The 13,697-nt window shown below is 45.1% G+C and overlaps 1 protein-coding gene across 2 annotated transcripts in view; it reads left to right on the plus strand.

The window, feature by feature from the left end:
- The first annotated feature begins 5,209 nt into the window (after window positions 1-5,209).
- DDI2 (DDI proteasomal shuttling factor 2) overlaps window positions 5,210-13,697 on the plus strand; it is a 30,467-nt gene continuing 21,979 nt past the window's right edge. The window contains exon 1 of one of the 2 annotated variants that reach the window (XM_075605913.1): window positions 5,210-5,540. In XM_075605913.1, coding sequence (XP_075462028.1) covers window positions 5,403-5,540 — 138 coding nt within the window. In that variant the 5' untranslated portion in view covers window positions 5,210-5,402. The remainder of the gene's footprint in view (window positions 5,541-13,697) is intronic. The other variant, XM_075605914.1, reaches the window with a different exon arrangement.

Genomic DNA, 13,697 nt, shown 5'->3' on the forward strand with positions numbered 1-13,697 from the left:
TCTAGCGTTTTACTTCGTCTTTGAACTATAAGGTTTTATCGTAATAGGTTTCTATTGTGGACCATAGGGCTGCCACACATTAATATGAGTATTTGTACATATATATTTCCGGTGTGTTTTATCATAATTGTAATTTCTTTACAAATTTGAAAAACAATCAAACTTAAGTTTTGAGCCAGTGGTTACAAACTACGCAACAGGTATTATTTGATGAGTAATTAAACTTTCATGGATTTGTAGTATTCCTGTTTCTGAGCATAAATATGCTGCAATGTAAAGGTTATTTTGTATGTGAATCTTTCACTGGCCACTTAATGCTGCTCAATCCATTTAAAAAATAAACCAAGTGAAATGGTCAGACTGCCCCCGAGCTATTAAAGTTTATCAAGAATTGAAGTTGGGTGCAGATTAACTAATTATTTATCAAATGTTTTACCAGGAAGTAATACATTGAGAGTTAACGCTCGTTTTCAAGTATGTCCTGGGCATAGAGATAAGATGACAAATAATACATGGTTACAAATACAGTTGCATAAGTGAACAGGGTAAACATTATATACTAGACATTGCATGCACAGTTAGAGATAATATATATTATAGGCGTATGTAACAGTTACAGACCAGATTAAAATGTGAGACAGCTTTAGTTGCCAGAAACTGCATCTGGTTTCCACTTGCAACTCTTCTTTGCCCACCCACGCCAGTTCCTACTAGTGCCCTTATAGCTCAACACTTTACCAGTCCCTTTTAAAGAAAATTTATGCCCAGTGAAAACATTGCACTTTGACAAGCCCCATCTGCACCAACCGGCTCGCCAAGCGCAGCTCTGTGGCTTGCAACCAGTTGCTGAGGAGGAAGTCTCCCATCTAATGTCCTCATTCCCACTCTACAACCTGCACTCTCCATCCTATACCCTCCACTCTAACTATTGCTACCCCAACTCATATCTTCAACCGCCTCTTAGGCTAGGTCCCCAGTGGCCACAGCAGCGCGCGCCGCACACCAGGTACAGCCTTCTATGGGGCAGGTTCCCTGTCGGCGTGTGTGGGTACACTGGCCGCGATGCGCGACCGCCTTAGCCAAAAGACAAGATTTTTGGCCACGTCGCGGCGGTTCAGCCAATGAGAGCGAACCAGCTGCGTGATGTGGCCACGCCCCTGCCATGCCTCCTGTCGCGATTATCTGCTCTTCTGCAGCTCAACCGCAGATCCCGGCTTTCACCCGTGCATGTGCGGCCAGGCACGCGTGCAGCAGTTAACACAGGGGCCGGAGCCTTGGCACAGGTTTGTTTGCTTGACCCTTCAAGCATATTTCTGTGACACCCATTTAGCAACAAAAAACACCTCGGAGTTCAATGCGGAGGACCGGGTGCATTCGTTACCCGAGTTGATCCTCATTCACCGTGTCGCGTGCGCCTGTCTGTGACGATCGGGAGAGTAACCACATGAGGTTGGACTTACCCCTCTTCCACCTTCAATGACAATGTTTGAACCATGGAGCCAGGAGTGGGCGCCTTCCCTACCGGCGCTACCATCTATCCTCACGTGTACATTCACCCCTCTGCCTTACAACGTGGCGCTTTTTTTGTTTCTCTTCAGAAATTGGAAATATTTCTATCAGGTCACTTGTCTTTCTGCTGGCTCATGGAGGTCCTGATCTTAAATTTAACATGTCAAAAACGAAACTTATAATTTTCCCTCAATCTAAGTTACACCTGTACCAGATTGCTCAACTGTAATAGGTGACCACTAGGACTCCGACACCACAAACTAGATGCCTAGGTGTCATTCTTGACTCCCTCTCCATCCCACACATTCTATACTGCAATTATTTCTAATATATTATTTCTGCAATATTGCTAATCTGTCCCTCACGGCACAATCCACCACAGTTCTTATTCAGGCACTCATTATATCCTGACTGGACTATTGCAATCTGCTTCTAGGTGATCTGCCCCCTCTCCAGTACATTTGAAATGCTGCAAATATCATTTATCTCACCAACCCCTCTTCTTTTGCTGCCCCACAATACAATTGGCTACACGCACTGTGCAGAGTCAAATTCAAGACACTTGTGCTCACCTACAAAGATATGGAGTACAATTTTGGGCACCAGTCCTTAGAAATGACATGGAACTAAAGAGAGTGCAGAGAAGAGCCACCAAATTAATAAAGGGGATGGATAATCTGATCTATGAGGAGAGGCTAGCTAAATTAGATTTATTTACATTAGAAAGAGGCGTCTAAGAGCGGATATGATAACTATATACACATCTATTTGGGGACAGTACAAGGAGCTTTCAAAAGAACTATTCATCCCAAGGGCAGTACAAAGGACTCAGAGTCATCCCTTAAAGTTGGAGGAAAGGAGATTTCACCAGTAACAAAGGAAAGGGTTCTTTACAGTAGGGGCAGTTACAATGTGGAATTCATTACCCATGGAGACTGTGATGGCAGATACAATAGATCTCTTCAAAAAAAGGTTGGACATCTTTTTAGAAAGGAAAAGTCTACAGGGATATACCAAATAAGTATACATGGGAAGGATGTTGATCCAGGGAATAATCTTATTGCCAATTCTTGGAGTCAGGAAGGCATGTATTTTTCCCCTTATGAGATATTATTAGATGATGTGTCACTGGGGTTTTTTGTTTGCCTTCCTCTGGATGAATATTCTTTTAAGTACAAATATAGGATAAAGTATTGACCTTCTAAATTTAGCACAGGTTGAACTTGATGGACGTATGTCTCTTTTCAACCTCATCCACTATGTATGCATAACACTGCTTATCTCTACATACAGTATGTGACCAACTTTCAAGTACTGTACCACACGCATTCTATGCTTTGTTTGTGATGTACGTCTATCCAGCTCCCTTATTACTTCCGCCCGCTCCCACCTCCAAGACTTTTCCCGTGTTGCACCCCAACTCTGGCATTCTGTACCACACAGGGTCAGACTCCCACACCGTACTGTACATGTTAAAGTTCCCTAAAAACACACCTTTTCAAGGAGACATACTCAACGCTCTCCTCCTGACTTCTTTTTTTAACTTTTAATCATAGATCCGCATACAGGCAGTCCTCGGTTATCCAACAGAATCCGTTCTGGAAGTAGCGTTGGATAGTGAAACCGTTGTAAAGTGAGTCCCATGTTAATCAGTGACGGTGAGCGATGGATAACGCATTTAGGCGTCGGATAACGGCTCTTAGGGTTGCATTTTAAAGCGTTGGATATGCCATTTGTTATAAAGTGAAACGGTGGATAACGAGGACTACCTGCACTTAAATTCCTCATGTTGATAGCCAAACCCTTGCTGAGAAACACACACTATTCCTTGTGTCTTCCTTTTAGATTGTAAGCTCCTGGGGCAGGGATCTCCTTATTGTCTCATGTTTGTCTTAACATATATGTACTCTTGATAGACAATGTTATTGTCTTCCCTCCCACATTGTACTGCGCGGTGGAATATGTTGGTGCCACAGTTAAAAGATAAAGGTATCTACACAACACGATAGCTCACCAATTGCTCAATAACAATGTAAAGCAGATCTGATAATAATGCATCCATATACAAATTGGTGGTGATACACCCTCACAAGGTCGGCCTTACCTTTGGCGGGGCCCAAGGCAGCATGCAGGCAGCGGGGCCCCTCCTGCCGCATCGTGATGTAGCGTTGCCATGACAATGTGGCGCTGCAGAAGGAAGGCCGCTTTCCATAACCCTGATGCGCATACTCACCCACCTCGCCCCACTGCTACCTCTTACCTTCCCCCACCTATCTATTAACACACGCACCCTCCCCTCTCCCTACCTTGGGGTGAGCAGCGGTGTGGTCATGTGCCGGTTCGGGGACTCCACAGCTCCCTGCTCCAGCTCTCTTCTGTCGGGTGGAGAATTTGGATCCCGGCGCCGATAGGAGGAGGTAGCACTTACCCCCCCCGAAGGCGCGGGGTCCAAGTTAACCACCTTGCTTGCCTTGCCCTAAGGCCGGCCCTGCGATCACTTACTATACTTCCTCATACAGTTGCACTATAAGGCCACGTGTATATTACTGGCTATGGCGGAGGCGTGGCCATGAGCTGTTCACCCTCATTGGCTGAACCACTCATGTGCCGCTGACGTCATGCTGCAGTCGCTGGAAATCTCAAATTCTTTTGACGAGTGATTTTGGTCGCTGTGCGTCGCGGTCGCTACTATGGCCCCCGCGACGGACTAGATGTAGTTGCTTTGCGGCTCCACGCCGTCGCCATAGCCAATACTATACGCGCGGCCTAAGTAAGCAACGCTTTTTGTGTGAAAATCAAAAACAAAAGGGCTGAAGGAGTGTCCCAGTAAGTAAAGGCACTGACTGAAACCACTGCTACTGCGTTTGCAGCAGAGAAGCCTGATTCAAATCCAAGTGTCACCTCCGTGCGACCTTTGGTATGTCACTTTATCCCTCTGGCACCAACAATTACATTGTAAGCTCTACAGGGACTTACTGTGCCTGCACAATTCTATGTACAGTTATGGGGTCAAGAGTACAAAGTCAGAACATCATCTGATAACGTTATAAATTTCTCTTCACTGCCAGAGCGAGCCCTGTACCTTTGGCCATTTTGTGTCCACTGTACAAAACTGCTCGTCACTCAGAAAGGGGGCCCTTGCAAAGGCATGAGATCACAGATCAATTCCTGTGTCCCCAATAATATTTAGGTGGATCATTATGCGCAAACATGCTGACATTTTGGGAGCAGATTGTCAGAAAAAATACCATTGTTAAAGCCCTAATTTAAAACAATGTGCAGTTCTGTAAACTTTTTTTTATAGAAAGACTTTGTTACAATCAAAACAACGGAGTACAGGGATTTGACCCCCATAAGAATACTAGAAAGACTTTAGGGTCTCTTCAATGAGATTAAAGAAAAGAGCAAAAGTGTGATGTTGACTATTTTAAAACACAGCATAGATCAAACATGAAGCAAATAGACCAACGTTCCAGTGTAATTGCGTTCTGATATGCACTCTGTGCAGTACTGTGTATATTGTCGGCACAATATTGCCACTGAAATATGAGCACGTGTGGCTCCGGCACTGATAGGGTTGAGTAAAAGAAAGGGGCGGGACCAAATAGGACTTTTCCCTGACACACCACGTGACAAAGCCGTTTCCAGGCTGTCAGGTGACCTGCCCTGCCTTCCCACCACCCGGACGTCGCGCATGCGCAGGGCGCGAGCGGGGCGGTGGCAGCAGGCGCGTCGGAGCGCGTGCCTCGTCCGCCCTCCCTCCCCACAGGTGTGTGTGCGCGCTCGCGCGCCGCAGTTGCCGCTTCCGGTCTGTGTGTCCTCCGCCGGCGAACAAACAAACACCACAACAGTTAACGGCAGCGGAATCCCACCGCGTCGCGTGCTCCCTCGCCATGCTGCTCACCGTGTATTGCGTGCGTAGGGACCTCTCCGAGGTAACCTTCTCCCTGGAGGTGGACGCCGACTTCGAGCTGGAGAACTTCCGTGCCCTGTGCGAGCTGGAGAGCGGGATCCCGGCCTCCGACAGCCTGGTGAGATAGAAGGGGTTGTTGGTGAGAGAAGAGAGGGGGTTGTTGGTGAGAGAAGAGAGGGGGTTGTTGGTGAGAGAAGAGAGGGGCTGGTTGGTGAGAGAAGAGAGGGGGTTGTTGGTGAGAGAAGAGAGGGGGTTGTTGGTGAGAGAAGAGGGGGTTGGTGGTGAGAGAAGAGAGGGGGTTGGTGCAGAGAGGAGAGGGGGTTGTTGGTGAGAGAAGAGAGGGGGTTGTTGGTGAGAGAAGAGAGGGGGTTGTTGGTGAGAGAAGAGGGGGTTGTTGGTGAGAGAAGAGGGGGTTGTTGGTGAGAGAAGAGGGGGTTGGTGGTGAGAGAAGAGAGGGGGTTGGTGGTGAGAGAAGAGAGGGGGTTGGTGCAGAGAGGAGAGGGGGGTGTTGAAGAGAGGGGGGGGTGGTGGTGAGAGAAGAGTGGGGGTGTGTGGTGGTGAGAAAAGAGTGGGGGGGGGTGTGGTGGTGAGAAAAGAGTGGGGGGGGGGGTGGTGGTGAGAAAAGAGTGGGGGGGGGGGTGGTGGTGAGAAAAGAGTGGGGGGGGGGTGTGGTGGTGAGAAAAAAGTGGGGGTGGTGGTGGTGAGAAAAGAGTGGGGGGGGTGTGGTGGTGAGAAAAAAGTGGGGGTGGTGGTGGTGAGAGAAGAGTGGGGGTGGTGGTGGTGAGAAAAGAGTGGGGGTGGTGGTGGTGAGAAAAGAGTGGTGGTGGTGAGAAAAGAGTGGGGGTGGTGGTGGTGAGAAAAGAGTGGGGGTGGTGGTGGTGAGAAGAGTGGGGGTGGTGGTGGTGAGAAAAGAGTGGGGGTGGTGGTGGTGAGAAAAGAGTGGGGGTGGTGGTGGTGAGAAAAGAGTGGGGGTGGTGGTGGTGAGAAAAGAGTGGGGGTGGTGGTGGTGAGAAAAGAGTGGGGGTGGTGGTGGTGAGAAAAGAGTGGGGGTGGTGGTGGTGAGAAAAGAGTGGGGGTGGTGGTGGTGAGAAAAGAGTGGGGGTGGTGGTGGTGAGAAAAGAGTGGGGGTGGTGGTGGTGGTGAGAAAAGAGTGGGGGTGGTGGTGGTGGTGATAAAAGAGTGGGGGTGGTGGTGGTGGTGGTGATAAAAGAGTGGGGGTGGTGGTGGTGGTGGTGAGAAAAGAGTGGGGGTGGTGGTGGTGGTGAGAAAAGAGTGGGGGTGGTGGTGGTGGTGAGAAAAGAGTGGGGGTGGTGGTGGTGAGAAAAGAGTGGGGGTGGTGGTGGTGAGAAAAGAGTGGGGGTGGTGGTGGTGAGAAAAGAGTGGGGGTGGTGGTGGTGAGAAAAGAGTGGGGGTGGTGGTGGTGAGAAAAGAGTGGGGGTGGTGGTGGTGAGAAAAGAGTGGGGGTGGTGGTGGTGAGAAAAGAGTGGGGGTGGTGGTGGTGAGAAAAGAGTGGGGGTGGTGGTGGTGAGAAAAGAGTGGGGGTGGTGGTGGTGAGAAAAGAGTGGGGGTGGTGAGAGAAGAGTGGGGGTGGTGGTGGTGAGAGAAGAGTGGGGGGGTGGTGGTGAGAGAAGAGAGTGGGGGGTGGTGGTGATAGAAGAAAGTGGGGGGGGGGTGGTGGTGAGAGCAGTCATTGAGCTCAAAGGGGGGTGGGGGAGGAGAAACCCTGCAGCGTCTGCTACATACAAAAGGAGGCACTTTGATTGTGGCCATCTAGGAGCTTCCTGAGGAGGCATTGTAATAACATGTACATGCAAAGATCAGCAGTCACATATATACACACAATAGATAGGAGTGCAGAAATGGGTACAGCTGGGTTGGATCGGTGCAGGACATAGGCATATGGATACACACCACACTGGAAATTGCTGCAAGTGTTGTGTAAATGAGTTAAGTCCTGGTACATTAGTAGGCATACTTATTTGTGCCGTTTTAATCTAAATGGTTTCTGAAGAATCAACATGTAAGGCATCATTAGTCTCGTATTATATAATGGTATCATTTGCCCCATATAATAAAATGCTATCCCACATATCATTAGTCCCTCATGCTGTAATTGACACCATATCATTTGGAACCATGTATCTGTCATCTGACATGCTTGAAAACGAGAGTTAACTCTCAATGTATTACTTACTGGTAAAACAGTTTATAAATATTGTCACGTGCTCACAGGGGTGCCGTATGTGATCTGCATACAGGACAAGGGTTAATACACTCGCAAGCGCCCCCACTTTTCACTTCCGCAGAGGTCCCTCAAATAGACAAAATCTCCTCTACAGGACAATGGTTAATACACAACTCGCAAGCTGCCCCACTCTTCACCTTCATCAAGGTCCCTCAAGTGAGTCAACATCTCCCCTAAATCCATCCCAATATACCACCTGTCACGAACAGCACACAAGTGAGCACGTGACTTAGGCTGCGTCCATAGGACTGCAGCCGTGCGGAGGCTGAGGGAAAGCGGGTGCTTTCCCTGGCCTTGGTCGGGGGGCGGGCCAGTGACGTCACGGAGCTGGTTCGCCCTCATTGGGCGAACCGCTCACGTGACCGGCCCTGCGCTCCCTTGAGCGCTTGAATTTAAAATTTTGGTAAGACTTGCGCTTCCGTAAGCGAGCCCCTGCTAAAGCCGCTCTCATTGCGTCTGCAGGGGCTCAGTGCCGAGCATGAGCGCGCCTCAGCACGGTGCGCTGACCCTGGACGCAGCCTAAGGCCTCGGACCCGCTTACCGCTAGCGTGCTGAGGCTCAGGAACAGCGGGTGCTTTCCCTGGCCTTGCGGTTGCTTGCCCGGAGCGCCGTCAGGGGGCGGGCCAGTGGCGTCACGAAGCTGGTTCGCCCTCATTGGGCGAACCACTCACGTGACCGGCCTGTTGCGCCGGCAAGCGGGGGAATTTTAAAATTCCCTAAGACCTACGCTTCCGCGCGCTTGCGGAAGCGTAGGCGAGCCCCTACTAAAGCCGCTCTAATTGCGGCTGTAGGTGCTCAGTGCTGAGCGGGAGTGCGCCTCAGCGCGCTTCTGCCAGCAAGCAGTAAACATGGCCGAGGCCTTAGATATGCAACCAGGGTTAATACACATGGCTACTTTAGCCAACTCCCCTTACTCAATTGAAATCATATCTATACACTTCCACCACCCGGGAAATACAAATCATAGATGTAATATTAATAATGGTAAGGGCACCAGGTTCCTGTTGATTATAGAAAAAACTATGCACTAACACACATCCGTTGTAGCAAAATATGTCCGAAAACGTAAATACTCTCTCCAGAGCGTGCGACAGTTCATTCAGAGCCCAAAGCATCACTTATTAAATGTTTTCGTATATATTTAAAAATAATGCTTGGATATAGGAAAAAGTATTACAAGAATATACAGTTACAAATAAATGCAGAACAGTTTCTCAAAATAAAATAACATCACCATATATCATATGTTTTCCCTCATAGAGGTCACTGGTGTAGGAGATGAGATTCACGCATTAGCTCTTAGTATTTTTTTCTCATTGGAACAACATAAATCCAGCCCCTGTTGTAAATCAGATGTGAGATTGACAGTTTTACAACAGAGTACAAAAAACCTTCTACCAAATGATGTTTAATTAAACCTTTCAATATCTAAATGTATTCATAACTTTCATTATTTAATACTTACACTTGTGAGTCACATCAATAGATTCAGGCGCTCATGGCGGACGCAAAGAGACCGAACATGACCGCCTTGATTCTAAATTTAAGCGACAAATTAATCTGTCCCTTGTGAGAACGTGCCCCTCAGTGACACAATTACATATTTGTAACGCTTGTGCAGAGCAGATGACATCACATGACTCATTTTTAATAAAGTCCTTCAGTGGGGGCATAACCGGTGGGTGACCTCTGGAACGTACACACTCACACACATTAGCTTTCTTTGAAACCACCAGAACAGCATCTGCTCAATGTCAACGACCCCCCTAAACTCCACATGTTACTTTTAGTGGGCTATCCATGACTGCCCTCCCCCAATTAAGTTTGGTTTGAAGCCCAGCACCCATCCATGACAAGTATGGACCTGTCCGCAACCCAATATATTTTGTTTTTAAACCCAAGTTGTACCTTTTTTTTAACCCTTGATGCACCAGATTGATTAAAATACATAATACCTTATGATAAATATAATGTTATAGTAATATTATTAGGCCCCTGTATAATAGTAATGTAATATAAATAATTACATGCATGTAATGTTTGCTGTTATATTTTTTTTTGTGTACCAAAATCTTTATGGATGCATCTTGGGTTTATATTGAGGGTTCACCCCTTAAATATAAATCAATGTTTTTGGAGAATTTAAAGGAATGCGATATACATTTGGACTTTTTATTGACTATTAAATTAACAAAATATTATATAACAAATGCAATGTTATTTCTTCGGTGTGGAACCTTAATCACTCAGGGCCAGGGTATGATAGCAACATCCAGGCCTGGTAGAGACGTGATCAAGAAAAGTGGCACCAAAGCATTTAACAATTTAAACAGTTGGGGTGGGGAGGGCAAACAGGTTTAGGGTGGTCCCTGTTAAGTTTGCATTGTGCGTTTACAAAAGTTCCCCTTGTGGGTTTGTTCTCTGCCCTTACAGAGAAGTACAGTATGAGACAGGTGGCAATAGTGAAAGCACCCTCCTTTGTGAGAGCACAGGAAATGAATCAGTTGAAATACATGCCTCATAATACAGGCGTCTACCACTTTCCTGGCATTCCGGTGCTGGCCTGTCTGCCACTCGAGGTTAAGGAAAATCATTGTTTGAAGAAGTATTACTGCGACTTTTTATTTACAAATGTATAGTTTTCCTTTTTCTGTTTGGTTTGTAGAAAGACCACCAATCCGTTTCAGTTTCATAGCTCAGTATTGTGAAAATGCTTATGAAATAAGATCCGCAAAGCTTTGTATGCATGAGATATAGAGATGTAGAGATATAGAGCGCTTCACCGCAGTAATACACATGACAATCATTTAAATAACAAAACACATAACACACAAAGGGGAGAAGAGCTTCAGACATAAAAGTAACATGTAAGAAAAGGAGTCCCTGCTCCAAAGAGCTTACAGTCTAATTGGTTGGTTGGAAGAACATACAGAGACAGTAGGAGGGCGTTCTGGTGAGTGTGTCTGCAAGCTTTGCTTCAATGTTTAATAGGTTTGAAAGTTCTTCATATTGGACACTTCCTGAAGTCACCTTGGTCATGCCGGAAACGTTACATGGGGGCTGGTCGCCTTGGTACTTGCAGTTTGATCATCTAGTTGTCTAAGTTTAAGGTTTTATGGAGGTAAACCAACACCTAATTAGTTGCACCAATAGCGGCCAAACATGTTTCTGACCTCCCTCCCCCACCTGCTCTTGCTAACTGGTCTTTGGAACAGGACTGGATGAGATGTGATGAAAACCGGACAGGTACACGGAACACCAAATGTATTAATCAGAGAATATCAAATACATGTGCAACTCTGTGTTGAATTACCAAAGCGCAGCAAATCTCATTGGTGTTAAATGCATGTTGCGGTCTGGGTGATTTGTATCCCATATGGTGGAGGTGGAGTTATGAAAGGATCTGTCAGCACTTTTCTAGTAAACAGACAAACCAGGAGGGAACATATGCAGCCAGGCAGATTGCATGGCTCCAGATTTAGACGGTATGTAACTGGATTTCTGTTAGTGTAATGTTTAGAGGCTGTCTGACTAGATGCAGATAATCGTGGGATTAGCCTCTGTAACATATGTTGTGTTATTCGGAATCACTGCTTTCCACTCCACATTGGCTGATGTATTTGCTTTTGCCGCAGTTCAACCTGTGTAATACTTTACTTGCACCTTTTTGAGTCGATTAGTATTTTTTATGGTAGAGACACATGGTTTAGGCTTCCAAATACACAAATATGTATTTGGTGCTTAAAGGTGCAACCAACTGCGATAAATTGTAAACCAGCAATACATATGGTAAAAAGGGAATGGGACAATTTTCCGCCAGCCGTTTCGCATACGGTTTAGGTTTTGTAAGGGGCAAGTTCCTAGATTGCAGTTATCTGCAATCTCCCAGATTCCCCATGGTCATCTGCAGTGGTCAACTGTCCTAGAACCTGATCAAAATGCTTCTGCAATAAGTAAAGATGTGTAACATGTAGGCCCAAGTCCCATCTCCAGTCACTACAAGCCTTCCGGGGAAAAAAGGGCCACTCTGTGGTCAATTATGTTTTATACATTTACCAGGATTGGGACAGCTGACTGGGATGTTATATTCATCCACAAATTGTGTGCTCAAAAATATGGATAACTGCACTCATCGCCTTGGTATGGTTGATAGCTGAGTGCATACAAATCTGCTGACCACCACCCAAGTCGGCATAAAGTGAATCCATTAACGTAATGAGGTCTACAGCCCATCTAATCATAAGTTACTTTATTTAATCATTTTTAAGATCCAACAAAGGAGGCAGACTCCATGGCACACAAAGTATTAAACGACAAAGTTTCAGGCATACAAGCCCTTCACCTGGCCTTAATTGGTGGTGAAGTCAATTGGCTTCTAATATTAAGATGCATGTGTTTTGTATTTAAAAAAAAAAAAAAAATTTTTTTTTTACGGATTTCAGGGTACATCGCAAGTTATTATTAACAAGGTTAATCCAAGAAGGATCAGAAAGAGACCCCAAAAGTTGCATTCGTGCCAGTGTATATATTGTTTGAAATAGGGATTCAAAATATCCCTGAGATGTAATATCTCAGAGGCAAGTCTATTGACTGACTAATTGATCAGCATCTAAAATAAAATAATAAAATGTTATTACATAAATTAAATATATACAGTGATCTCTTAAGAGTGGTGCAGAGATACTAGTATATAGGATAGTATAGACACAACTATTGGTATAATAGTCATCTTCCAACTATCTCAGTATTAACCAGTTAATGTCCTATTATTTAAATAATGGCTTGACAAATGTCAAAATCTATACAGTGTCTGCAAGGTATGTAATTTCTTGCCATTCTCTCTCAGTATCACAGTAATGTGTCAAAACGCTAAGAGACAAAATAAGAATTGTGATAAAGTAACAAAATATTAATAGGTGTATACCCTGATGTAAATGTACATAATTACAGAGGTAGTATACTCTTATTATATTATTCTTTTAAATATATTGCTTCTATGTCCAGTATAAAATTACTACTTGCAGGCATTTATTTGACTAGCATAATATTTATACACAGATGATATAATTTGTAGTATGAAGCTGATGGCTCAGCTCTGAGAGTCCAATCTTTTGTCATTGTCGTCTGATAAGGCCATACCAGCTGTGTACTACTTTGAGATTGTGGGATAATCAAGTGAAGGCAAGTGCATATTTTTTGTAGAAAATGTTATTTTGAAATCATGCCTCGGGCATCTAGCTTCTCCGACCCCAGCAACAGGAATAGGATGTTTGGGTTACCTGCAGTATACAAACGTCAACTGTCTCTCTTATTTAAATTTTTTTTTTTTTTTTTTAAATAAGACTGTTGGGTGCCTTTGTATTCCCATAAAATGGTTGGATTGTATTTATTTTTCACACGGTAAGTTTAAGTTGTGGGCGTGACAGGTGATGAAATGTAGCAGGGTTCACAAACATAAATGACGTGTAAACAGAATGCAAAAATGTGGTTGCCCTAATCAAGCAAAGTTACAAAGTTTAACTACTCCCTTAAATTTATGTATTCATCCCCTATAATGTAGCCCTTGCAGTATATCTGAAGGGTGTGACTGCTTGATTCTGATTGTTACATAATTTAAATGTTGCATGTTTATGGTGGTACAAAAAAAAATAATGTTTAGTCTAATACAAGACTGATCATGCAATGTCACAGAAACCTACCCTGGGTGCGGTATCCTTGGCATGCACACACACACACGCAGTTGACTTCAGGGCTTTTGTGTGTCCATTTCGGTGTACAGGTCCTTACCGGTTGCCCTGCATATACTCCAAACCCCTAAACCAGTGGGTGGCATTGTAGTCTAGAGCAGGGGTGTGCAAACTTTTATTTATGTATAAAATATTTTACCAGGAAGTAATACATTGAGTTACTTGTCATTTTCAAGTATGTCCTGGGCATAGAGTTATGATGACAAATGTAACATGAACTTGTAACCATGTATTATAAGTGAACAGGGTTATACATTATATACAAGACATTGCATGCACAGTT

This window comes from Ascaphus truei, chromosome 6 (assembly GCF_040206685.1).
Source record: "Ascaphus truei isolate aAscTru1 chromosome 6, aAscTru1.hap1, whole genome shotgun sequence".
Classification (NCBI taxonomy): Eukaryota; Metazoa; Chordata; class Amphibia; order Anura; family Ascaphidae; genus Ascaphus; species Ascaphus truei.